Consider the following 24,537-nt stretch of genomic DNA (forward strand, 5'->3'; position numbering starts at 1 on the left):
GGCGCAGCTAGAGCACCAGGACAGGCAGCCATGCCAAGCCAGCCACGCCACCGCACAGAGCAGAGCACCAGGTCAGGCCACGGCTCTGCAGCTGCGCTGCCCCAGGAATTCACAGCCCCGCCACCCAGAGCATTGCACAGGCAGCACAGTGAGCTGAGGCTGTGGGGAAGAGGGAACAGCAAGGGAAGGGGTGGGGGCTAGCCTCCCGGCCAGGAACTCAGGGGCCAGGCAGGAGAGTCCCACAGGCTGCAGTTTGCCCACCTCTGGTTTAAAGTTTCACACCAACCACTCACTAATGTAAACCATGTGCAGCAGCACAGCTGCTTCCAAACTGTGCCCAAATGCAATGATTTTTAGTACATTAGAAGAACTCTTATTTTGAAACACGTTAGAAAATCATCACTATTTTGGCCAGGAACAAAGATTTCCCAACAAAATTCTCTTTAGTTTCTAATAAAATTATTCGAGTTTCTTTTTGATTAAAGCTGGCCTACAAATTATACAAACAAAACACAAAATATGTTTGAGGTTTCTAGTAAATACTCGAACACAACCTTGTTTCCAGGGCTGATCCCCAAACCAACATACAAGTTGCCAAGTGAATGAACTTTCACCTTTGACTCTGCCTCTGCTGAGGGAAGGGGAAGAAGAAAAAGAAGGGGAAAGAAATATTTTTGGTTGGTGGGAGGAGTTATGGTATGGATCATCATCTGTCACACATTTTGACAAACACTGCCAGAAACCATACACTGCACATTTGGAAGGTTTATGAACTGTTTGCACAAAATCTATTTGTCAGGACACATTTAGATGACTCCCAAAGGGAGTTTGTTTCTGAGAGTCTTGATGACCAAATATGACTGTGGTTTGCCAGTACTCTTGGAACAAATGCGTGCAAGATCGTCAAACTAGATGTGTGCGTGTGTGCACGCATGGACACAGACACTCACCATGATCATGTTGATAAAGATTTCATACAGGCAACGTTTACACAGATAGTGAAATTATCCACTCATCTCAAAAAAGAAGATCCTACCAGACATTCAGGTGAGCATGGCAAGGCTGAGAAGAAGCAAGAGCAGATCAAGTTTCTCATAAACACAGAAAAGATTACACTAGAAACACCAGGAAACAAAAAGAAAGGACACTTTTAAAAATGCCCCATCTAAACATCGTATAACCTTGAAGAATTTGCACTCAACTTGAAATCCCCTCCGGTTTATGACAACCTCTTGATTTCACCACCATCACATGCAATGGGTGCGACATGTCCTATTCACAAAACTGAAAATATGGAGAATTATTAATAATCTTTAATTGCTTAAGAAGTATTCTCTTTCAAGTGTCTCTAATGTTAGTGCTGCAAGAACATCAGATTTTCTCCTTTAATGAAAAAAATGAAGGAAAATGTTTTTTAAAATTTCTTATTTTTCAGTCAAACACTAAAGGACCTTATATCATGAAAATGTTTGCATCTCCTCCTGCTGAACTTATACGTGTCAGACAAAGCGTGTTGGCTACAAGTTCAGTCCAAAGAACTAAAATTCATGACCATGCTCTAGTTTATCAAAGGGGTTGGCTCAGTGCTGTACTGAAACACAGGTTCTCTTTTTGGACCTCAAATAAATCAGATTATACAATTCTGGGCCCTTTTTCAAACTAAGTTTCTAGTTTCAGAGGAATAATCTTGTGCCCAAACTTTGTACCCATGTGAGTTACTGGGGAAAAAAATACATGAATACATTTTAGGTGCAAACCTATATCAAAAAATAAAATAAAGTGGGGAGCTGGTTTGAAATCCAGCCCTTTATATGGGTTTCTTCTAGAAAAAGCTAGTCTCTGTGGGCAAGTCAGAAGCATTTGGATTCATGAAAATTGATTGGTAGAATTATTTACACATGCTGATGTCTTCTGTTGCGCAAAAGGCTTTTGTCTATATATTCTCTGCATATATGTAAAATTAAGCAGTGGGATGAGGGTGCACACTAGGCTGAAGAAGTCAAACCCACTTGTAGAGATGGCCCAGGATTTACAGTACAATGCCCACCCAGTCTTACCACCTCAGTGACACAAATAAAGGGTTACAGTTTCAGACTCTCTGCCGACGCAGGAAGACAGTACTGCATCTTTGGACTGTCTTCTTTGCAGCCCTAGTGACTAGAAATGTTCTTCTTTAAAAATGAAAGCTTAGATTCTGCAAAATCTGAAGATGCCATGTGAGCCTATAAACACATCTAGACTGTCACATGTTAAACATTCCCCTACAGTACACACCCCATCACGAACAAACCGTTCCCAAACTACAAAACTAGACACTACCAGTGCTAGTGCATTTAAACACCCACACACACCCACACACCCACACCCACACACACAGTTGAACAGACTATGTCAGGAATCCTGGGATAAGTTTTCAGTACTGATAAAAGAGCTTTAATGATTTGTGCAATTTTATCTATGTTAAATTTAAACTCAGTTGCCTAGGATGTTATTACAGATGCAGTAGTATTCTATTTTTAATGCTTACTGAGGACTGAAGAACTTCAGAGTGGATTTACTATTTGCGGTTAACGTAGTCAATCTTTTTACTCAAAACAGACAAGAAAAAACAATACTCTCTTCCTCAATCCTGAATAAGATTATTTATATATAACCCATTGCAGAAGTGGTTCAAGATCATTTCATTGTCATGTGACTCTGGTGTTTGCACTGAAAGAATGCATAATGCATGAACGTTAAATGCAACACACAGGAGTCAATGTCCGACAATCTTCCTCCCAGAGCACTTCATCCATGTAAAAACAGGATTTCTGTAACTATGCCAAAGTTGATGAGACATAGGGTGCTCTAAGTAAGTTACAGCTGCTTGGTGCCTATTTTAGCTTGTTCAACAATTTTTTTTTTAAATTTCTGAACATTTGTAGAAGTTATACACACACAGGATAGCTTGCTCAACAGAATTTCAATTTCTCCCCTCTTTTAACTTTCTATGCTCTCTGTCCGAAACGTGCAGCCTCTCTGTTCCAAGCACATACGCATCTGCCAATTCTCTTAAAAAAAACAAAACACCACACTATAGTTTCATGGAGAGATAACATGAATGACAATTTAAGTACAAACGGCATGAAGATACTCTAGCACTTGTTTATTGCTCACAAAAATCTGAGTTACAAAAAACAAGGCCTGATTGGAAAAGATTTTAAACTGTCCATTTTTACAAAATGAGCTTTCAGTCCAAAAAGAACACTTCCAGTTTTTCTTCTAGGAAACTAAGACCTTCCCCTGCAACATGGAGCGTGGGTCACTTGCCAGGATTTTCTGGTTATATCTCACCTAATCAAATCCTGGGCATTGCAAGGGCCTCAGGCATTGATGCAACTTGGTCCCTCTTATTCTTTCCCCATGGCGCACAACAGTATTACAGACCACATGAGACCACACTGGGATCTAATTTCTCTTGTTGGGTCTGGTGTGCAGGTTCTGGCTCGTGTTTTTGGCCTGTGATATACAGGAGATCAGAGTAGATGATCTGGGGTCCCTTCTGATCTTAAATGCTATGAGTCTAAGGCAAAATTCATGTAATTTGAAAGAATAATGTAAGAATTCAAAATGAATTAATTTTATTTATTTAAATGTAAAAAAAAGTTAAAGATGGCATCCATCTATATGCTCCAGAAACCCTTGGCATAATTAAAATGCAATACCTAGTATCCTACATGCAGCAATACAATTTGACTACAACCCAACACCCGCAACCTATGGAAAATTTAAAAACTCAAGTCCACTTACCTTACAATTTCCCCCATTTTCAAATGCCTACAAAAGAAGATAGGAGCTTTGCCTTGTGTCCCAAGATTGTGAGACACTGGCACATCCTTCCAATATATGAACCTATAAAAATTAGTCAAGACTAGCCATCTAGTGATTGAAGTTTGAGAAAAATATTCAGACAGTAATCTAAATTTTCTCTCACAACTGCATATTCCACTGATTATGGCAGCTAAAAAGCCAAGAACCCACATGCCTGTCAATAGATTTAAAATTAAGCGTGCGTGCTTTCTTAGAATACTTCAGCACTTGCATGCAACTTCCTTAACCTACAGTCATTGGTTACTACTGCATCTTGTGCAGAAATTTTAAATACACACATTCTATAAGAATGGCTATAAAGTCACACAATTGATATCATGGCCAAAATATAATGAATCTAGAATGTCTGGGGACAGCGTTCAATATGCTATGTATTTGAGCATTTCTTTATTTTAAACACATCATATAATATATAATTTAAGAGATTAAAATTCTATGAATGGATGTTTAGGACTTGCCTACACTGAATTTAATTCAGATTAAGGTAGGGTATGAATTTAAAGTGGACTAGCTATTCCTGATTAACTCCCTATGTGGATGCTTTTGCTGTAGATTAAGGGTGCCTTATTCTGAATTAGTTTGATCCATTTCTGAAGTGCATTAAGATAATTCAGAATCAAGCCCTTACATGCACTGTAGTGAAACATTCAAGATATATGATAAATGGAGAGCCTTCAATGACAGCTCTGTAGTACTACAAAGGCAGTAACAGAGAATAAAACTGCTTGAAGACCAGGTCTTGGTCTACATTACAATTTTAGCAGCGTTACCTCGATTTAAGCCTGGACTCGTCCACATGATGAAGCCCTTTTTTTCGACTTAAAGGGCTCTTTAAATAGATTTCTTTACCCCAACTCTGACAAGGGGATGAGAGCTGAAACTGGCCTTGCCGGGTTGAATTTGGGGTAGTCTGGAAGCAATTTGATGGTATGGGCCTCCAGGAGCTATCCCAGAGTGCTCCATTGTGACCGCTCTGGACAGCGCTCTCAACTCAGATGCACTGGCCAGGTAGACAGGAAAAGGCCCATGAACTTTTGAATCTCATTTCCTGTTTGGTCAGCATGGCAAGGTGCAGGTGAGTGCAGCTCTTATCAGCAGAGGTGACTGCTGGACATGAAGACATGATGGAGTTCCAGGATCGCAAAAGAGCTCCAGCATGGACCGAACAGGAGGTACATGATCTGCTCACCATATGGGGAGATGAATCCATGCTAGCTGAACTCCATTCCAGTAAACGAAATGCCAAAACATTAGAAAAAGTCTCAAAAGGACATGAAGGACAGAGGCAGGGACGCACAGCAGTGCTACGTGAAAATTAAGGAGCTAAGGCAAGCCTACCAAAAAAACAGAGGGGCAAACGGCCACTCCGGATCAGAGCCCCGAACATGCCGCTTCTATGATGAGCTGTATGCCATGCTAGAGGATGCAGCCACCACTATCCCAACCCTGCGCTTTGACTTAATGGAGAATCACGCAACACGGAAGCAGGTTTTAGGGATGAGAAAGATGATGATGAAGAGATTGAAGATAGCTCACAGCAAGGAAGCAGAGAAACCAGTTTCCCCAACAGCCAAGATATGTTTCTCACCCTGGACCTGGAGCCAGTAACCCCCGAACCCACCCAAGGCATGCTCCTGGACCCTGAAGGCGGAGAAGGGATCTCTGGTGAGTGTACCTTTGTAAATATTACACATGGTTTAAAAGCAAGCATGTTTAATGATTAAATTTGCCCTGGCATTCGCAGCCAGTACAGCTACTGGAAAAGTCTGTTAATATGTATGGGGATGGAGCGGAAACTCCAGGGACATCTCTATAAAGCTCTCCTGGATGTACTCCCAAAACCTTTGCAAAAAGGTTTCTGGGGAGGGTGGCCTTATTCCGTCCGCCATGGTAGGACATTTTACCACGCCAGGCCAGTAGCATGTAGTCGGGAATCATTGCATAACAAAGCATGGCAGCATATGATCATGGTGTTTGCTGGCATTCAAACAACATCCGTTCTTTAACATGCTTTGTTATCCTCAGGAGAGTGACATCATTCATGGTCACCTGGTTGAAATAGGGTGCTTTCATTAAGGGAGCAAAGAGTCCTGTGGCACCTTATAGACTAACAGACGTATTGGAGCATGAGCTTTCGTGGGTGAATACCTACTTCGTCAGATGCAAGTCTAACAGACTAACACGGCTCCCCCTCTGAAACTTTTATTAAGGGGACATTCAGAGGTGCCCATTCCTGCTCAGTTGTTTGGCTGTGGCGGAACAGAAATGTTCCCCGCTGTTAGCCACGTGGTGGGGAGAGGAATGAAGCGTGAGTGATCTCTCACACTAAACCAGCAGGCCCACAATACAAGAGGCAAAATGCAACCTTGTAACAAAAGCACATGTGCTATATAATGTGAACAGCAAGGTTTAACATGAAAGAGTATACCCATTTTTCTCTAAAATGTGTCTTTTTAACTACCACTCCCCCTTTTCCTCCACCAGCTACAAATGTTTCTCCTTTGCAGAGGCTAGCAAAGATTAGAAGATGAAAAAAAAACGCACTCGGGATTAAATGTTCTCTGAGCTCCTGCTGTCCTTCCACACTGACAGAGCACAGCAGAATGCATGGAGGCAGACAATGTCAGAGTGCAGGAAAGCACAATATGAACGCGAAGAGAGGTGGTGGGCTGAAGATGATAGGTGGCGTCAGCCTGCTGACAGAAGGCAAGAGTCGATGCTCAGGCTATTGGAAGATCAAACAGGATTGAGCTCCAGCGTATGGTTGAGCTGCAGGAAAGGCAGCAGGAGCACAGACCGCCACTACAGCCCCTGTGTAACCAACAGCCCTTCTCCCCAAGTTCCATAGCCTCCTCACCCAGACGCCCAAGAACGGGGTGGAGGGGGCCTCTGGCCACCCAGCCACTCCACCCCAGAGGATTGCCCAAGAAACAGAAAGCTGGCCTTCAATAAGCTTTAACGTTTTAAAGTTTTAAAGTGCAGTGTGGCCTTGTCCTTCCCTCCTCCCCCACCCCATCCGGTGCTTCCCTCATTCCCCACCCCTCCTGGGCTATCTTGGCAGTTATCCCCCATTGTGTGATGAATTAATAAAGAATACATGAATGTGAAGCAACAATGACTTCATTGCCTCAGCAAGTGGTGATCGAAGGGGGGAGGGTGGCTAGCTTACAGGGAAGTAGAGTGAACCAAGGGGGGGCGGGTGTCATTAAGGAGAAACAAACAGAACTTTCACACCGTAGCCTGGACAGTCATGAAACTGGTTTTCAAAGCTTCTCTGATGCGCATCACGCCCTCCTGTACTTTAACCACTCTGGTGTCTGGCTGCATATAATCAGCAGCCAGGCAATTTGCCTGAACCACCCACATCTCCCTCTTACTCTCACAGATAGTGTGGAGCGCACAGCAAGCAGTAATAACAATGGGAATATTGGTTTTGCTGAGGTCTATCCGAGTCATTAAACTGCGCCAGCACATTTTTAAATATCCAAATGCACATTCTACCATGATTCTGCACTTCTCAGCCTACAGTTGAACAGCTCCTGACTACTGTCCAGGCTGCCTGCGTATGGCTTCATGAGCCATGGCATTAAGGGGTAGGCTGGGTCCCCAAGCATAACTATAGGCATTTCACCATCCCCAACAGTTATTTTCTGGTTTGGGAAGAAAGTCCTTTCCTGCAGCTTTTGAAACAGACCAGAGTTCCTGAAGACACGAGAGTCATGTACCTTTCCCAGTCATCCCACGTTGATGTTGGTGAAACATCCCTTGTGATCCACCAATGCTTGCAGCAGCATTGAAAAGTACCTCTTTCGGTTTATGTACTCGCTGGCTTGGTGCTCCGGTGCCAGGATAGGGATATGGGTTCCGTCTATCACCCCACCACAGTTAGGGAATCCCATTGCAGCAAAGTCATCCACTATGACCTGCACATTTCCCACAGTCACTACCCTTGATATCAGCAGCTCTTTGATTGCGTTGGCTACTCGGATCACAGCAGCCCCCACAGTAGATTTGCCCACTCCAAACTGATGCCTGACTGACCGGTAGCTGTCTGGCATTGCAAGCTTCCAGAGGGCTATTGCCACTCACTTCTCAACTGTGAGGGCTGCTCTCATCTTGGTATTCTGACGCTTCAGGGCAGGGGAAAGCAAGTCACAACGTTCCATGAAAGTGCCCTTACGCATGCGAAAGTTTCGCAGCCACTGGAAATCATCCCAGACCTGCAACACTATGCGGTCCCAGCAGTCTGTGCTTTCCCGGTCCCAGAAGCGGCGTTCCACAGCATGAGTCTGTCCCACTGACACCAGGATGTGCACAATGCCGGGGCCCGTACTTTGTGAGAAGTCTATGTCCATGTCTATGTCCTCATCACCGCACTGCCGTTGCCTTCTTGCCTGGTTTTGCTTTGGCAGGTTCTGGTTCTGCATATACTCCAGGATAATGCATGTGGTGTTGACGGTACTCATAATTGCCGTGGTGAGCTCAGCGGGCTCCATGATCCCAGTGCTATGGCATCTGGGCTGAAAAAAGGTACGAAATGATTGCCTGCTCTGACGGAGGGAGGGGCGACTGATGACATGGCTTATAGGGTATTAAAAATCAACAAAAGGGGTGGCTTTGCATCAAGAAGGGAACACAATCACACAGAATGGCCCCCTTGAGGACTGAACTCAAAACCCTGGATTTAGCAGGCCGTTGATTTCATGGAGGGAGGGAGGGAGGAAGCAAATGAATACAAAACCAATCGGGTCTATTTCTGGTTTTGATCCACTCCATCTATCTTTTACATCTTTAGGGTGGCAGCAGACGGTGCAGTTTGACTGCTAGCCATCATCATCTCCTGGGTGCTTGGCAGAAGATGGTGCAGTAGGACTACTTGCCATCATCTCCTGGGTGCTTGGCAGAAGATGGTAATGACCTGGCTGAGTCACTCCCATGTCTGCCCAGGCGCCCCGACTGACATCACCGAGGTCGGTTAAAAGAGCACCCAAGAGTATGATGACGATGGCTACCAGTGATAATGCACCGTCTGCTGCCAAAAGGCAATGAGATGCTGCTGTGTAGCAATGGAGTCCCACATCTGCCAGCACCCAGGAGACTTACAGTGACAGTCAGTTATGCAGGCTCCATGCTTGCTGTGGTATGGCATCTGCACAGGTAACCCAGGAAAAAAAGGCGCAAAATGATTGTCTGCCATGGCTTTCACGGAGGGATGACATGTACCCAGAAGCACCCATGACACTGTTTTTGCACCATTCAGGCATTGGATCTCAACTCAGAATTCCAATGGGCAGCAGAGACTGCAGGAACTGTGGGATAGCTACCCACAGCGCAAGGCTTTGGAAGTTAATGCTAGCCTTGGTACTGTGGATGCAGTCTGCCGACTTAATACACTTAGAGCATTTTTTGTGGGGACACACAATCAACCGTATAAAACGATTTCTGAAAAACTGATTTCTATAAATTCGACCTAATTTCGTAGTGTAGACATATCCCAAGTGTCTTCCCTCAGCTCCTAATTGATTCTGGGAACCTTCCAGTCTATGACACTTTCTGTACCTCTACCAGTCAATGACAAAAAAGGAAAAGCCAGCAGGAAGGTTGAGTAACATGCAGTTTTCTTTCTTTCTGATTCTATTAATATATTTAATATGTGATCTGCTGCAAGATCATTTCAAGTCAGTGGTGATGTTAGCAAGGCATTTTAATAACTAAAGCAGACTTAAGTTTGCAAACCCTCCTGTATTTCTGAATTTAAGACCTGCTATACATCATGTTATATAATCTATGCTCTTCACTGAGCATGTTATGGCTACAGGCAAAGTTAAGGAAACAGTGTCTCTGAATCAATCATGAGCCATGAAGCAAAAAAAGACCATATGACAAATGCAATTTTTCTTGGCACAGCCTGGGCATAAACTGATGACAATCGTATGTCCATGCTGGCACACTTCCACAGCAGATGTGTGTGTGTGTGTGTGTGTCACTGCATCTGGATGCTGAGAGTGCTTGGGTCCTGAGGCATTCAGACCTACTGAAACCAGAGGGACAGCAGCTGCACTCAATGAACACTGTGGGAGCTCCACAAAGTGATGAAAGGCCTAAATGACCACAAACTGTAAATACAGATTTATTTCATTAAAATACTAGGTAACCAGTGCAGCAATCTCTTCCTGAAACTGACTCATTTTAAATATAATCCAGTTACTTTACAAAGCTTCATTCATATTTTTCCCATACAAACCTGACATGCAAGGTGAAATCAATAATATTTTATATCATTATGAAAAAAGGAAGCTAGCCCACACAGAAGCTATAAAAGAAAAAATCAAAGGAAGAACAGGACATTCATCATATTACCCCAAATGAGGTTTTTTTGATACATGCCTAATGGACCTTCAGGATCTTTAACACAATTTGGCAATGAAACCAGCTTCCACTAATGGTGAGAAAATAAGAGATGAAAAGAATTGCAATGGGAAAGAAAGGCATCATGGGCCTCATTCAGCTTTCCTACATGTAGATTAAACTGCAACACAGAAGTATATTATTTTAGGTGACTGCTAATGAACAATTTTACTAACTGGTATTCTTATCCATCAAATTATATACTACACACACTTCTGGGTACTATCAATATCGTTTCTATGAACATGGAAAATAACAAAGAAAAAAAACACACACTAATTGCTAGAACGTAGACTCCAAAGCAAAGTCACTATGTATTTAAAATAAACATGCAGAAATTAGAGAATGAGTTTGACTAACCAGCATCAGTCAGAGTATCTTTTTGTTATCTGACAACTGAGACTTGACCAATTTTTAAGATATTAAATTACCATAATTAAAAAATAGCTTCCAAAACAATTAGTGATGGAGAGATGACACGTATTGAAAGCACTGGAAAGCTAAGTCTTATGAGGAAGGAAGAAAGAAAGAAAGGACTGAAGATTCCATGTTTGTTAGCTTCATTGTGAATTACTTCCCCTTTCTGTAACATACTCTATTGGGGTAAATTCTATGGAATTTAACATTTGTTTTGAGTTCCACAGCCTTTACCTGTAGAGCTATAGGAGTTGATGTAAATACAGATGTGAAAAATATAGTCCAACTTGCAATGGTAACTACAGGTCAAAAAACCTGGCCTCCAAAGTGTTATGACTGGAGCTACAATGGCAACAAAAGCCCACCTCTTCAGAAACTAGCTAGTGTGGGCTGGGCAGTCACCAGGAAAGTTCTAAACAAATCAGAAACTAGATGATTTTACACCCCAGGGCATGGGGTGTAAAAGACTAAATGATGCAGCTCTGTCATTTGGGAGAGTCCAATGGTGAGCTGCAAAGGTACTAGACGGCTCACGCAGAGCTCTCAGCATATCCTTTGCAAGTTAGTCTCTGCGACAGACAACAGAAAGAAGACCTTACAAGGACTTTCAGGAACATGCCAGACCAGAGAGCTAATCTTAAACAGAGGGGAGTGCCTGATCCTTCCCTCCTCAGGACTAGAAGTCCTTGAGAAGGAAACCTTTTGCCACAGTTTAGAGCAGGCTCTACCACTCCACTGTTAGACACAGACTAAAGGGCTCCTGAGAGATCGCCAACCGTTCTTGCAGCTCTGTATGCCTCTCCTACCCCATCACCAGAGTCACCTAAGGGTCCCAGTGTCTGCCAGCCTGCCAGCGCTTCTGCATTTAAAAATGAATTTGCCACCAAGTACTCAGCATTCTTAGCTAACTTGTAACATGTTGGGGGGGGGGGAAGAAGGGGGAAATAAGCAGGATGACATTTAGTGTGTGTGAGAGAAAAAGCTGAAAATGTAGAATTTTTTTATGCTATTAGCCTTTGTGTGAGAGATTTTTAGCCAATATTTTAAATGCAGATTTGTTTTACCCCCTTTTTTAGTGTAAATAAAGCCACTCAGGGTGGGCTGCCCACCTTTTGTGTTTTTACTGGCTACTACTGTGTGTTTTACTGGCTCCTCAGACTGTAAGCACTGATTCCATTAGTATAAATCAGTTACTCTGGATTTCATTGTTAAGTTTCCTGAGGGAAATAAAGCCTGTACACTCATGGTGTGAAGATTGCTGCCTCAGGTGGAGGTACCTTAAGATCCTTCCATCTGGTATTGGATTGATTTCTCCTGGCATTCCCTTCTCCTTCTCAATCTCTTCCCTCCCAAGTTCCAGGACAGCCACGTCCTCTCCTACTTTAAACCTCCCCAGAAGACAGTGACAGTGCAACAGACATGGCGCTTGGTTCCCTGGGAGGGAAGCAAAAGTTAGGAAACAGGAATGATTTTAACAGGACCCCGTGCTATATTTTAGTGAAGCAACTGTTCCTGAACAGAAGTCTCCTCCATATGTTGTGTCTTTAGAAAACCAAATTATTGTTCTTTGAAAGATACTCCCAAGGGAAGGGGAATATTAAAAAAAAAAAAAAAAAAAAAAAAAAAAAAGATTCAACTTTCCAAAGATTTCATGAGCACTTATATTGAACAACAGTAGTAAAAGGTTAGTGTGTTGTAGCCACTGCTTGTAAGGATGGAGCCCAGCATGACAGACCAAAGAAAGTAATACTAAGTTTAAAAAGATTAAAAATTAACTGCTGACATAAACAGATGCAACTCCACTGAAGTCAATAAATGGTACCAATACCTGTGTGATTAAACAGTATCATGAAATTATTAGACTGTCTGATACTCTGTGGTAGGTTGATAAGACTAGAACATTCCTCTAATTAGCTCGTTCTCATATCAGCACAAGCATAATTGGTGACAGCAAAAGGCAGACTTCTAGGGCATTTTCTTACAATGAAAAATCCTTTGTTATGTCTCCCGCTACAAACACACACACACACACACACACACACACACCCCACCCCCACAATGGTACTTACCTGACATGCTTGCCTTGTTCTCTCAGCATCTTCACCAGGTCAGCTATGGGGTACTGAGCTTTCGCTGCACACAGACCATAACCTGAAAAAAACATTCCACTTACTTGAACAATTGTTTCTCCAGTTCAAAGTAGGAAAAGTTGCTTCATTTTCCTTTTTATGTACACCAGAAGCTCTAACCATAAAAAAGCTGCACTCAGACATCAAGATAACTCATGGGAGTTTCAGCACAACCTATTTTTTTCTTCTTCCTTTTGCTCTCCAGACTGAACTACAGTTGTAATATCAATACATCTGTTTGGACAACTAATGTACAAATGGTAAACTTCAGCTTTACAGAAACATATATCCTGTTCTGTTGCACTGGAACAGGCGGTTTCACACAAACATAGCCAAAATCTGGTGCATAAGCTACTGTCATACCTTCAAACTCATACCTTTCACCAAATTTTGGATATCTACAATGCAAATCCAGGTGGAATACAGACTTTAGGGATATATAATTATTCTACTTTCATTAACTTTGTACAGAACTAATGCATGAGAGGAACATGCATCACCCTTAAAACCCTCAAGGGCATAAATTGTAAGCAACATTCTTCCAGTAATACAGTGCTGGAAGTACCAACAATAGCAACAAATGCCAAACAACAAAACAATACATCTGTGTGCCTATTTGAAGCAAAGGTAACTCTTATGAAACAGTGTATTTGCCTAAATAGGTATACATAAAAGGATACTAAGAGTGCTGGTGGAGTTTTATACATTAATAGTAAGATGCTGTCCAATCAGGGCCAGCTCCAGGTCCCAGTGCAGCAAGGAGGTGCTTAGAGTGGCCAAGGGGAAGGGGAGGCACGTCCGGCTCTTTGGCAGCGGCGGGTCCCTCCGAAGTGCCACCAAAGAAGAAAGCGGCGCGGTGGAGCTGCCACTGAAGTGCCGCCAATCGTGGCTTTCCCCCGCCACTTGGGGCGGCAAAAACCCGGGAGCCAGCCCAGTGTCCAATGCAGCCACTGGCATCATGTGGTTTAATGAAAACGAATCTTGAAACATAAGTAATGACGAACTTCTCTTTAAAAGGATACTCGGCTACAGAAGTATACAAAACCTACATTTATTTGGCCAAGAGAAAGGTTTTATAAAATCTATGAGAAGTGTTTTCAGGATTTTTATTATCTCAGTGGTTGGATTTAGATATTTATCAGCAGTTCAAACAAAAGAACATTGAGCTAGTGGAGAAGAACCACAAAATCTTCCAGTTCTAATAATCCAAGGTAGAGAAATGTTATTACTGCTACTTGCTGTATTATGATCATGCCTAAAAGTCCCCACCACGATTATAACTCTGCTGTGCTAGGTGTTGGCGGTACAGACAGAGTAAGAGAGAGCTCCAGACTGTAAGAGTTTACGAACTAAAACTAGATAAAACAGTAAGAAGAGACACCAAGACACACAAAACTGAAGTGACTTGCCCAAGGAGGCTACACAATTGGTTAGTGGCCAAGTAGGGAACAGAACTAAAGACAACCCAGCTCCAAGTTTAGTACCTTAACCACTAAACCACATTGTCCCCTCTTATGATTGTGAATCATGAAGATTTATAACCTATGTCCCTTTAGTATCTTACAATATCCACTGTCACTGCCTCTTACCTGGAGTAATGATAATGCTATTGGCCTCCCTTATCATTTCAACTGCGTTGTCCAAGTTGACTTCTGTGTGAGTACCAGTAATTTCCATAGGTTTTCCACCAGCTGTTGAAGTGGTGCCATAGCCACCAAGTATGACATTGGCAAGAGAACGATTCATGGCCTGAAAAACAAGTGACCAGCTGATCACTAAATCCAAGGATAACAGAAAAATAGTTTTACAAAGCAAACTTTCTTCTGTATCATGTTTTTCTGAAAACCAAAAAACATTATTTACCCCAAATTAAAACATTTCAACCAAAAAAATAGACATTTCAATAATAAAGGGAATCTGGGGGTGGGAATGATGAAATTTCTGCAAAAGATGTTCCCTGTTTTTGACCAGTTCTTCTTGTAACCATAGAATCTCTAAATCATAGTATGACAATTAAATGGCCTTATGGGTAGCTTCATACACTGCCACCACTGCTTCAAGATGAAAAATAAAATAGAACAAAGCAAAATACACAAGCCAAACTAACCAAATGCTATCATACAACGCGTTAGGGAACTGAAGAGGACCGAAACCAGACACTGGTGGACCACCAAAAAGAGAGTTCTAAAAGCATGAGCTCTCAGCTGAAAAAGCTACTCCTCCTGAGAATTCAGTTCCATGGACTGACAACAAGAACACTCTAGCTGACACTGACTACTATGATGCATGCTCTTTCTAAGAGCAAGGGTCTCAAAATATTCAGGTACTACCAGGAAATAGGCAAAATTTGTTGTAATTACAGTCTGACAAACTTTAAAGGGGAATAAAAGGGAAATAACTTTTCTCTTAGGCTAAGAGTGTGTGCACCATGCTAGGTTATAGCCCAGAGCAAATCTTTTAATAAGAATGGATGTGGAGCTGCACATATGCAAATGAGAGAAAAACCCACAAGGAAGTCTACAGTGCCAAATTAAGTGTTTAAACAAAATCTGCTACAGCCTTAGAAGAGGTGCCACTCTGGAGAATTCCAACACCTGACAAAAGAATAAAGAAAGGGAGATGAGGATGTTACAAGTGGAAGGCCTTTGTTCACAAGTGATGTGGTAGCAGCATTTCAGATATCATGAGGACAGATGTTGGGCCTGATCCAAAGCCCACTGGAGTCAATGGCAGTCCTTCCATTGACTTAAATGTGCATTGGATCAGACCCATTCTGAGACCTACAATTAGTACACAATTTTGTATGTATGCTATGACACTTTAATACCTCCCCTACTTCAAGGGGAAAAGAGAAAAATAGAATTTATTGGCAATTGCACTGTAGTGGCTAATTGCCAGCTAATGTGGTCTGGAAAAAGGAGAATGCTCCCAACAAAACTCAATTGCCTTAAAGACACAGGGGCTGATCCTGCAAGATATAGAGCAACCTCCACTCTTGTTAAAACTTGTGGGAGGAGTGCGCAGAGAGAGAGAGAGAGAGAGAGCGTGAGCAGCAGCAGCAGCAGCTCCCTAAAGATACACAGGCCAACCCCAAAAGCTTGTACCTTACTTGGAAGGTTACAAGGGAAGTTAAAAGGAAAGAAATACCTCACTGTGCAAGAACATCACGAAATCAGAAAAGGAGACAGTGCCCCAAGATATTACCAGAATAGTTAAGTCTTGTTGCTGTCTAAACTTCATTGTGTATTCCACAGACAGGCAATTTGCATGGTGCTTAAATATTAGTTAATGGTTAAACAGCCTATCCATCTATATGTGTAAATGAAAAGCAAACGGGAAGGGATTCTCCTAACAAAGCAAAAACTTTCTAGGAAAATAGCCTTGTGTTAAGGTTGTAAAGAAAAAAAACCAATTCCAGTAACAAGAAGGCTGTAACAGCAAAGTGTTTTTCTTTTTTGGTTTGGAGGTTAAAACTTTGTCCCTAACTCACCCTGTCGAAGGCACAAGGAAAGTCAGGCAGATTCCTCCATGAACGACTTATAAAATCTTTAAGAGATTTGGAATGTTTCTTGGGATTAAGTTAGTTTTTATCACAAAAACGTTATTAAAAATCCAGTAGAATGAACCTTTCAACCATTAAGACATTTCCACAAACACCTCCTCATCTGCAACAGATAAGTTTCAATAAATATATTGTTTTGGATGGAAGTTACATTGAGAAGAATGTTGTTTCATTGGCACAGTTTGAGTCATGTTTGCATTATTAGAGTTTATAGCATCTTAAATCTGACTTTGCCTACCAGGTCATGGGAGTGACGTTTCTTTTTCATTATAGAGCTGTTGAAGAATAAAAGCTGTTCAGTTCCATGGATTACAGTAACGCATTTAAAGCAACATTTTGGAAGGCAGTTCATAACATGGAACAAAGTCCCTTACTTAGGGAAGGGTAGAAAATTGACACCTGCTGAAAAATATCACCACATTATTGTGTTTATTGCACTTCAGTAACTCAGTTGCAGTTATGCTGATTGACTGTTATCTATACTGGGTTAAAACAGCACAAGAGTTACTGAGCATCATCTTAAAAGCTAAACTCTCCAAAATGTTTGCAAATATAATTTGATTGCCCCTACTCTCCAAACTTGCCTATGTACAGACCTGATCAGGCCATGCATACCATACCCTTTTTATTTATCTTTCTTGAGCAACAATTGAAACAAAAGTTTACATTAAATTATACATGACACTTCACACGATACCAGCTCTAGTTTACCAGAAACAGAGTAATGGAAGACAGTCATAGTTGGTAACAGGGAAATATCATGAGGGGAACAGATGGCAACATTGATATGAAAGAAGGCAAGAGTGGGAGAAGAAACTGAAGGTCCGAAAATTATATAATGGGAACAGATAGAAGTGGCATTTGTTGCACAGTAAGGACACAAAAAGAACAGGAGTACTTGTGGCACCGTAGAAACTAACAAATTTATTTCAGCATAAGCTTTCATGGGCTACAGCTCACTTCTTCAGATGCATAGAATGGAACACACAGACAAGAGATATTTATACATACAGAGAACATGAAAAGGTGGAAGTATGCATACCTTTAAAGGTTTTTTTTTCTCCTGCTGATGATAGCTCATCTCAATTGATTAGACTCTTTCAGTTGGTATGCATACTTCCACCTTTTCATGTTCTCTGTATGTATAAATATCTCCTGTCTGTGTGTTCCATTCTATGCATCTGAAGAAGTGAGCTGTAGCCCACGAAAGCTTACGCTGAAATAAATTTGTTAGTCTCTAAGGTGCCACAAGTACTCCTGTTCTTTTTGCGGATACAGACTAACATGGCTGCTACTCTGAAACCAGTAAGGATACAGTTTTCAGCTATCTATCCCGCTTAGAAAACAAGAGGGAGATGGAGGAAAAGAAAAAAAGATTAGTGTGGAAGCATTCCAGGAGCACAGTCCATTACTAATACTAAAATATGATTACGCATGACGGGATAAACTTAAACCCATAACATTATTCCAGATTTGTCAATAACAGACTAATGTGCATCTGCTGCCACCCAGTGGAGATTCAAATTCATCAAACTCTGAACAAACCATCTATCACCACTTAGGACTGTAGATTACTAACTCAAATGGTAAGTAAAGCCATCGTCAGATTGAACCACACAAATTACAGGCTTTGTAAAGATTCATAGCCAAGTTCACTCACGAAAACAGGTTTTCCTGTGAACACAGACAGACAAGTTTAAGCCTAATTTATACTGCTAATGGATAAAGATTACAAAGATGTTCAAGTTTGAGGAGTCAGCCTACTTAGGTGTTCATTGCGTGATCTTAGCCCACTGAAGTCAATGGATTTTGTATCAGATTCCTAGGCTCCAGTTCTGCAAAGCATTTAAAAGCATGCTTAACTCTGAATTGAGCACTGAGTCAACGGGAATTAAAAACAGTCTTCACTACTTTGCTGCCCAGGGAAGGGTTGTTGAATTGGGACTTTATAAAGGAGAAGTATTTCAGAACTGCAGAAGAGTCAGGTATGTTTAATCTCAGAATTGCTGCTTCTACTTTCACAAAAGGTTCAGTCTGTCCAACCCAACAATCTGAATTAAGACCATAAAGAAATTTACCAGTCTCTAAACAGCATTAACAGGTCATAGCAGTTTTGCCTCACATCCCTTCCCTGCCCAATGCAGATTCTGAGCATGGCTCCCCAGTTATTTTGCAATATAATTTCAAGTATGAACACAATTTCTATTTAATTCTTACCACACACATGATGTAAGAGAGGATGGCACCAGAGGAACCAATGAGAGCACCAACAATGGTCAGCAAGTTGTTGTTGAGCAGGAAGCCTTCAGCACACAGAGCCCATCCAGAATAACTGTTCAGTACAGTAATAACTACAGGCATGTCAGCACCTCCGATAGCCGCTGTTAAAGTGACACCCTTAAGAAGAAAAATATATATATACACATTTCACCACAATCTAACAAATTGTAAGCAACACAGAGAGACTATATTTAATATTGCAGATATTTAATAAAAAGCATTAAATCAGATTCCAAAATGATTTGATCCAAAGTATGTTCTATGTAAAAGAGATTAATAAGAGATTAACATATAGAATTTCTGATCATTTCTGCCTTCAAAAATTAGACAGATAAAACACATTACACAGCTTCATAAATAAGGTCTTTTGTTAACACGGACCTTGATTAAAAATAAGTGATTATATCCCTAAAAGCAGCAGGTTTACAATTCAAAGAGAAACTGTGCTGCTGATGTACCAAGGTGAAGAAATATGATTAAGAAAAAAAGAGACTTGTAGATGATCCATAAATATGTTGTGGCGTCATTAAACTGGTCTCTCTTGATCTACTTCATTTTATCCTATTTGTGAATAGTTCCATTAATTCATGATACTTGAGTTAAAAAGGTGAATTGCAATTCTACTGTATTTTATTTTTAAAGTGAACTAAAAGGTATTTGTATGGTGCTGAATGCCCAAAATAGCAAAAGCAAGAAGGATAATTCAGCACAGTAAACTAGCTTTTTCCTTACCAAGGCCCAGATTCAGCAAAACTAAACATATGCGTAAGTACTTTGCTGAATCAAGGCTCAATTTCAGATCCTTTAAAGTCTCATGTCAACTCCCATTCCATTCTAGTACCATAGTTTTTACCACGGCATCACAGCAGAGTTGTCCAATATATGTGGTAGGAAGTAGCTTATGATATAGCATACTTCAGCAAAAAGGTGATATTTTAAATTTTAAAGGGATATAAAAATTACATATCTTGCAAAGCTATATACTAAACCACTCCTTACAGATTAGCTTCATCTGCCCACATGATACAGTAGCTCTGGTTTATGGCACGATAACCACTGCCTCACAATATATTTATGGGACAATTTTAGTATCTGGGGGAAAAAACAAGTGACAATTCTGTATATGCTGATTCCCCCCGGACTCCGTTGCTATGTGGGCATTCAGCATATATTGCAGCAACCCAGATATTGCAACAAAACAAAGTCTATATGTCAATAATCGCGGTTCACTTTTGAGTATTGTGCAACTCCCTGACTTACCATAATAGCAGAGAGTGCTGACACTGAACCTAAACAGGTAAGTCCCATAGTGTAACTAGGATCAATCATATATGGAATCATTCCACCAACACTGGCGGCCAGCAAACTTGCATTCAGTAAGTGCCGGCCTGGCAGAAGGAGTGGTGCAGAGTTCAGGACACCTGGAATCAAACACATGATAACATTTAAAACTAAAATGCATGAGTGACACGTGACTCCCTCTGTCCCCCTAATAGATTAAAGGAAAATAAAACACCAAAAACAAAGTGAAATTCAAAGCTAAGGCAGAAACTGGCAGACATGGCAGTTTCCTAGACAAACCTTACTGAATTAAATTTCAGTATCTTAGGAGCTTGTTGTATTAAAAATGCAAATGTGTATCGTGGGATTGTGTGTAATGTCTCTAGGGAGGAGACATAGCTAATGAATACCCAGGGAAGTGTTATGAGCTTTAGAGAACTCCTTGAAACAATGTGCTAGACGGACACAGTTAAGTGGGACTCCTAGGAACATCAAATCTATTCTTTCTTGAGACTTCTTTGGGGAGGGGAAGGGGGGGACCCTCAGAGATGAGTATTTTGACTTTAACAGGAGGAAGGAACAAATATATCCTTTCTCCCAAGTGCCTTATGAAGTTTATTAATTTCTAAAGTTCTCCAGTCACCACAGAACATTCCAAGGTAAATTTGACCTGAATTTCTCATGATAAAAACTGGTGAGTTGGGTTGGGGGCGGGGGGAAGAAGAGAGAGACAGAGAAAGAATGTGAAGGTAGAGAGGAACATGCATTACATAAACAGTTCTAGCTCTAAGGTGAAGACTTACTTGTGCTATCCATAGCACGACCAGAAGTACCACATAATGCCAATCCCCATTTAGGTACGGATTCTACATTTGTATATATTTAATCAGAAAGTAACAAAAAAGAGCTCTGTGACAGGGTGTACCAGGCCTACTGAAGGCTTTGCGGTCCTACCACACACCAGGAAAGGAGCAATGAAGGTGGGGCCTTCACACCTAGAAAGGCTGCAGTGAAGCAGCCAATAAGAACCCAAGAGGCTCAGTTAAAAGGACATGCAGTGCCTGAGCAGGTCAGCTCCTGGCTGAGACCAGAGGAGCAAGGAAGGGTGCTTGTTGCTGATTACTGAAGCTCAAGAACAGAACCAGAAGAAAGGTTCTGGTGGTACTTGCATTCAGTGAGGAGAAAAAGGATTTGAGAACTTCAGCCTGGAGGTCAGGGTGCAGAGAAAGGTGCTACAGGGGAAAAGGACCAGGGAATAGCAGCACTAAACTGAAGGAAGCAGTCCAGGGCTGCAGTGTGTAGGGGGTCCCTGGGCTGGGACCTGGAGGAGTGGGCCAATTCTGCCACCAGCCACTAGCAAAGTGGCCTCAGCCCTGAGACGGGGACAAGACTCAGTTGAGAAGCCCAAGTGAAGAGCAGGGCTTAAAGGGATCCAGCGGTGAAGACCCCGGTGAGGGTAGACCAATTGGACTCTTTAAATCTAGCCCCTTTCTTGGGCCTTAGGTAAAGGGTCCCGAGACAGTATTGAAGACCCCAATAAGGGCAGACTGTGTGTTGAACTTCTGTTACCCTAGAAGGGGTTCATTTATCAAGTCTGACTGCGTGACTTGGTCAGAGGGCTGAGACACTGGAGACCCATTCAGCAAGGGCAACAAACCACAGGGGGTGCCAGAACCAAGAAAAATTGCAGCACCTCATCCAGCAAACAGGAGGCACTCAGGAGGCAAGTGTGTCCTGTCACAGGCCAAAGCCTGTTTATTCAGAAGGAGGACCATTCTCAGGGCGAAGGCAAGAAATGGGCAGTCTTCTAGTGCTACGAACAAAGAAGAGTACTGGATCAGTAATGGAAACAAGGATGTTCCAACAATAGTACTACTGAGGTGAAAAAGGGAGTGGTGGTGGAGGACTGGGGCAGGCACCTCAGGATTTGAGCTCACGAGGTAACGAGAAAAAGCAGCACACATTGAGTGACTGCTCAGGGTAGCCAGGTATGTCGCTTGTGACCTCCACTCACAAGTTGCCTTCTCCTACAGCTTTCTACTAGAGCAATTGCTAGCGCAAAACATCTTGTTTGTATATTTTATTTCCACCTTCTCTGTGAGGCCTTGTTTATACAGAGAAATTTTCACTAAAAATTCCCAATGGTGCTACTACAAGCTATACCAGGATTAGCTCTGGTGGGAATTTTTAGCCAGAGTGCCCTAGTATGGACAGGTCTTAGGTTTCTTGTACCTATGCACTGAAGTGTTCACTCAATCACTTCCACAGCAACCAACTTATATCAAATGAAGGATTAGTATTTCAGGTAGAGAATAATCATCAGGTGTTGGTGAATCTTTAAAGATTCTATGTTTCATAGGAATGTTTATAAACGTTAAAAGAAGAGACAGATTTCATGCGGTATGTAAGCAGAAATGCATCTAAATAAGATTATTTTAATGAATTTGACTGTTTAAAGTAGGGTCATGTAACATTTGTGAAGTCAACAGTAAAAGAAACCTGTACTTTAAATGAGAAATCCCATGGAAGTCAGTGACAGAACCCCTATTGACTTTAATAGGACCATGATTTCAGCCTAAATTGTCTACTCGGCCAGATGACGAATGTACTTTTAAATTTTAATAAATTTTAGTAAAAGAAAATTATTTCCAGACAGAAAGTATGTACAGTACATTAAATAAGAAATCCAAATCATTACTAAGTTTTTCATAATGTAGGCTGGGGATTGTTTACATTATTTGGTGATTAACATGAGAAATACTGTCCATAAGGACACTGAATGCAGATCATCCACAAAAAAAGCACTATACAACAAATAAAAAAAAAATGCAAGGCAGCAATTAAAAAAACCCTCAAGTTAAGCCTATATTAACTCACTTGATACATTTTCTGTAAAACAGAAATTTTTTTAAGCTCTACACACACAGAGTTTGTTAAGTGGGTGCTAGAGTCAAAGAAAAATGACAAAAACAAAATAAATTAAAAAATTAGCTTCTACCCAACATGGACAACACTCACCTTGCAGTTTCCCGTAAGCTATGAGGGAGCCACTGAAAGTCACACCACCAATGTATGTGCCAAGGTACGCCACAATCTTGGTGAGGTTTGCAGCTGGGTCAGTAGCGAAGTGAGGATACTCAATCATGTACTCTGCTACACAGGTGAGCACAGCAGCCAAACCTACCAAACTATGGAACGCAGCCACTAGCTGAGGTAAATCTGAAATCTGGATGCGTTTAGCAATTGTCAAACCTGGCAAGAGTTGGAGACAAAGAATTAAAATATTAGAATGTTTTATGTGATCATGAGCTTGTGTATTCTATTCAATACAGTAATGTCAGTAATTTTGTGCCTTGGGGACATTGTGCGAATAAGGAAATCAAAAAGTCAGAAATGTATTAGTATTAGACTACAGCCTCCTGAGAAGCTTCCATTAGAGTCAGTATTCTTTTTATATGAGGCAGCAAAGTCCAAAACAAGAGGGAATCTGACTAGACTCAGAAGACCAGATTTCAATTTCTCAGTCAGTAACTAACCTGCAGCTTAGCCTCTCTGTTCCTTAATTTTCTTACTGAGTGAGCTGGGTAATTACAGATCCATTAGTCTGACCTCAATAGTATGCAAGCCTTTAGAACAAATTTTGAAGGAAATAATCATTAAAGACCTGGTGATAAATGGAAAATGGGATAAAATGCAACAAGGTTTAACAAAGGTAGATTGTGCCAGACTACCCCAATATCCTTCTTTAATGTCTTTAAAAAAAAAAAAAAAAAAAAAAGTTAAGGGAAGTGTGGTAAATTTCATCTATTTGGACTTTAGTAAGGCATTTTATACAGTAATAAATGGAAATTATTAGTTAAAATGGAGAAAATTGGGATTAGTACAACAATTGTGAGGTGGGTGGCTAAAGATATGACACCAAAGGTTGTGCTGAAAGGTTAATTATTGGGCTGCAGGAAGGTTACTAGTGGAGTTCCTCAAGGAACAGTCTTTGGACTTGATCTCATTGCCTTGCAGCAGGACTGGGATCCCACCTGTTATTATGGCAGAGGGATGCGAGCTGGTAAAATATACTTTGTTGTAAGCAGGCAGCTCCTTATCTGCTAAGTGGGGATCACAGTTCTGATCCCACCAGAGTAAAGTGCTTTGATAGATGGATAAAAGCACTCTATAGGCACTAAGTTAGAGTAAAGATATCAAAAGTGGCATGTAACCATGAGCTATTAATTTAACCTGTAAGTTATAAAACTTAATTTTACACGGTGCTGTACTCACCTATGGTGCCACCAAGGGTCATTGCACCTGACATCTGAGCCAACAATTCTGGGGATGGTTTAAGGCCTCCAAGAGTAGCCGCCAAACCTCCAGCAACACCTATCATACCCAAAGTGTTACCCAGACGGGCAGTTCCTTGAGTGGACAGACCAGCCAGAGCACCAACACAACACAAGCCTGAGCCCAGATACATCATCTTTAAAATAACAGAAACACATATATTCATGAAAATCTTTCCGATCATCACATAAAAGACAGATTTTAATGCTGATGGTTCACAAAGGTGGATTTGATCTTAACCAATGCTACTGAGGA

At 41.4% G+C, this 24,537-nt stretch overlaps 1 protein-coding gene across 4 annotated transcripts in view; it reads right to left on the minus strand.

The window, feature by feature from the left end:
• The window catches only part of NNT (nicotinamide nucleotide transhydrogenase), a 76,386-nt gene that overhangs the window by 10,973 nt on the left and 40,876 nt on the right, over positions 1 to 24,537 (minus strand). For all 4 annotated transcript variants that reach the window (XM_030566535.1, XM_030566533.1, XM_030566534.1 and 1 more), the window contains exons 14-19: positions 24,223 to 24,418; positions 22,966 to 23,199; positions 19,927 to 20,087; positions 18,604 to 18,783; positions 14,414 to 14,573; positions 12,765 to 12,846 (exon numbers count right to left, since the gene is read on the minus strand). In XM_030566535.1, the coding sequence (XP_030422395.1) occupies positions 12,765 to 12,846; positions 14,414 to 14,573; positions 18,604 to 18,783; positions 19,927 to 20,087; positions 22,966 to 23,199; positions 24,223 to 24,418 (1,013 nt within the window). The remainder of the gene's footprint in view (positions 1 to 12,764; positions 12,847 to 14,413; positions 14,574 to 18,603; positions 18,784 to 19,926; positions 20,088 to 22,965; positions 23,200 to 24,222; positions 24,419 to 24,537) is intronic.

Source organism: Gopherus evgoodei, chromosome 6, assembly GCF_007399415.2.
Source record: "Gopherus evgoodei ecotype Sinaloan lineage chromosome 6, rGopEvg1_v1.p, whole genome shotgun sequence".
NCBI classification, from domain to species: Eukaryota; Metazoa; Chordata; order Testudines; family Testudinidae; genus Gopherus; species Gopherus evgoodei.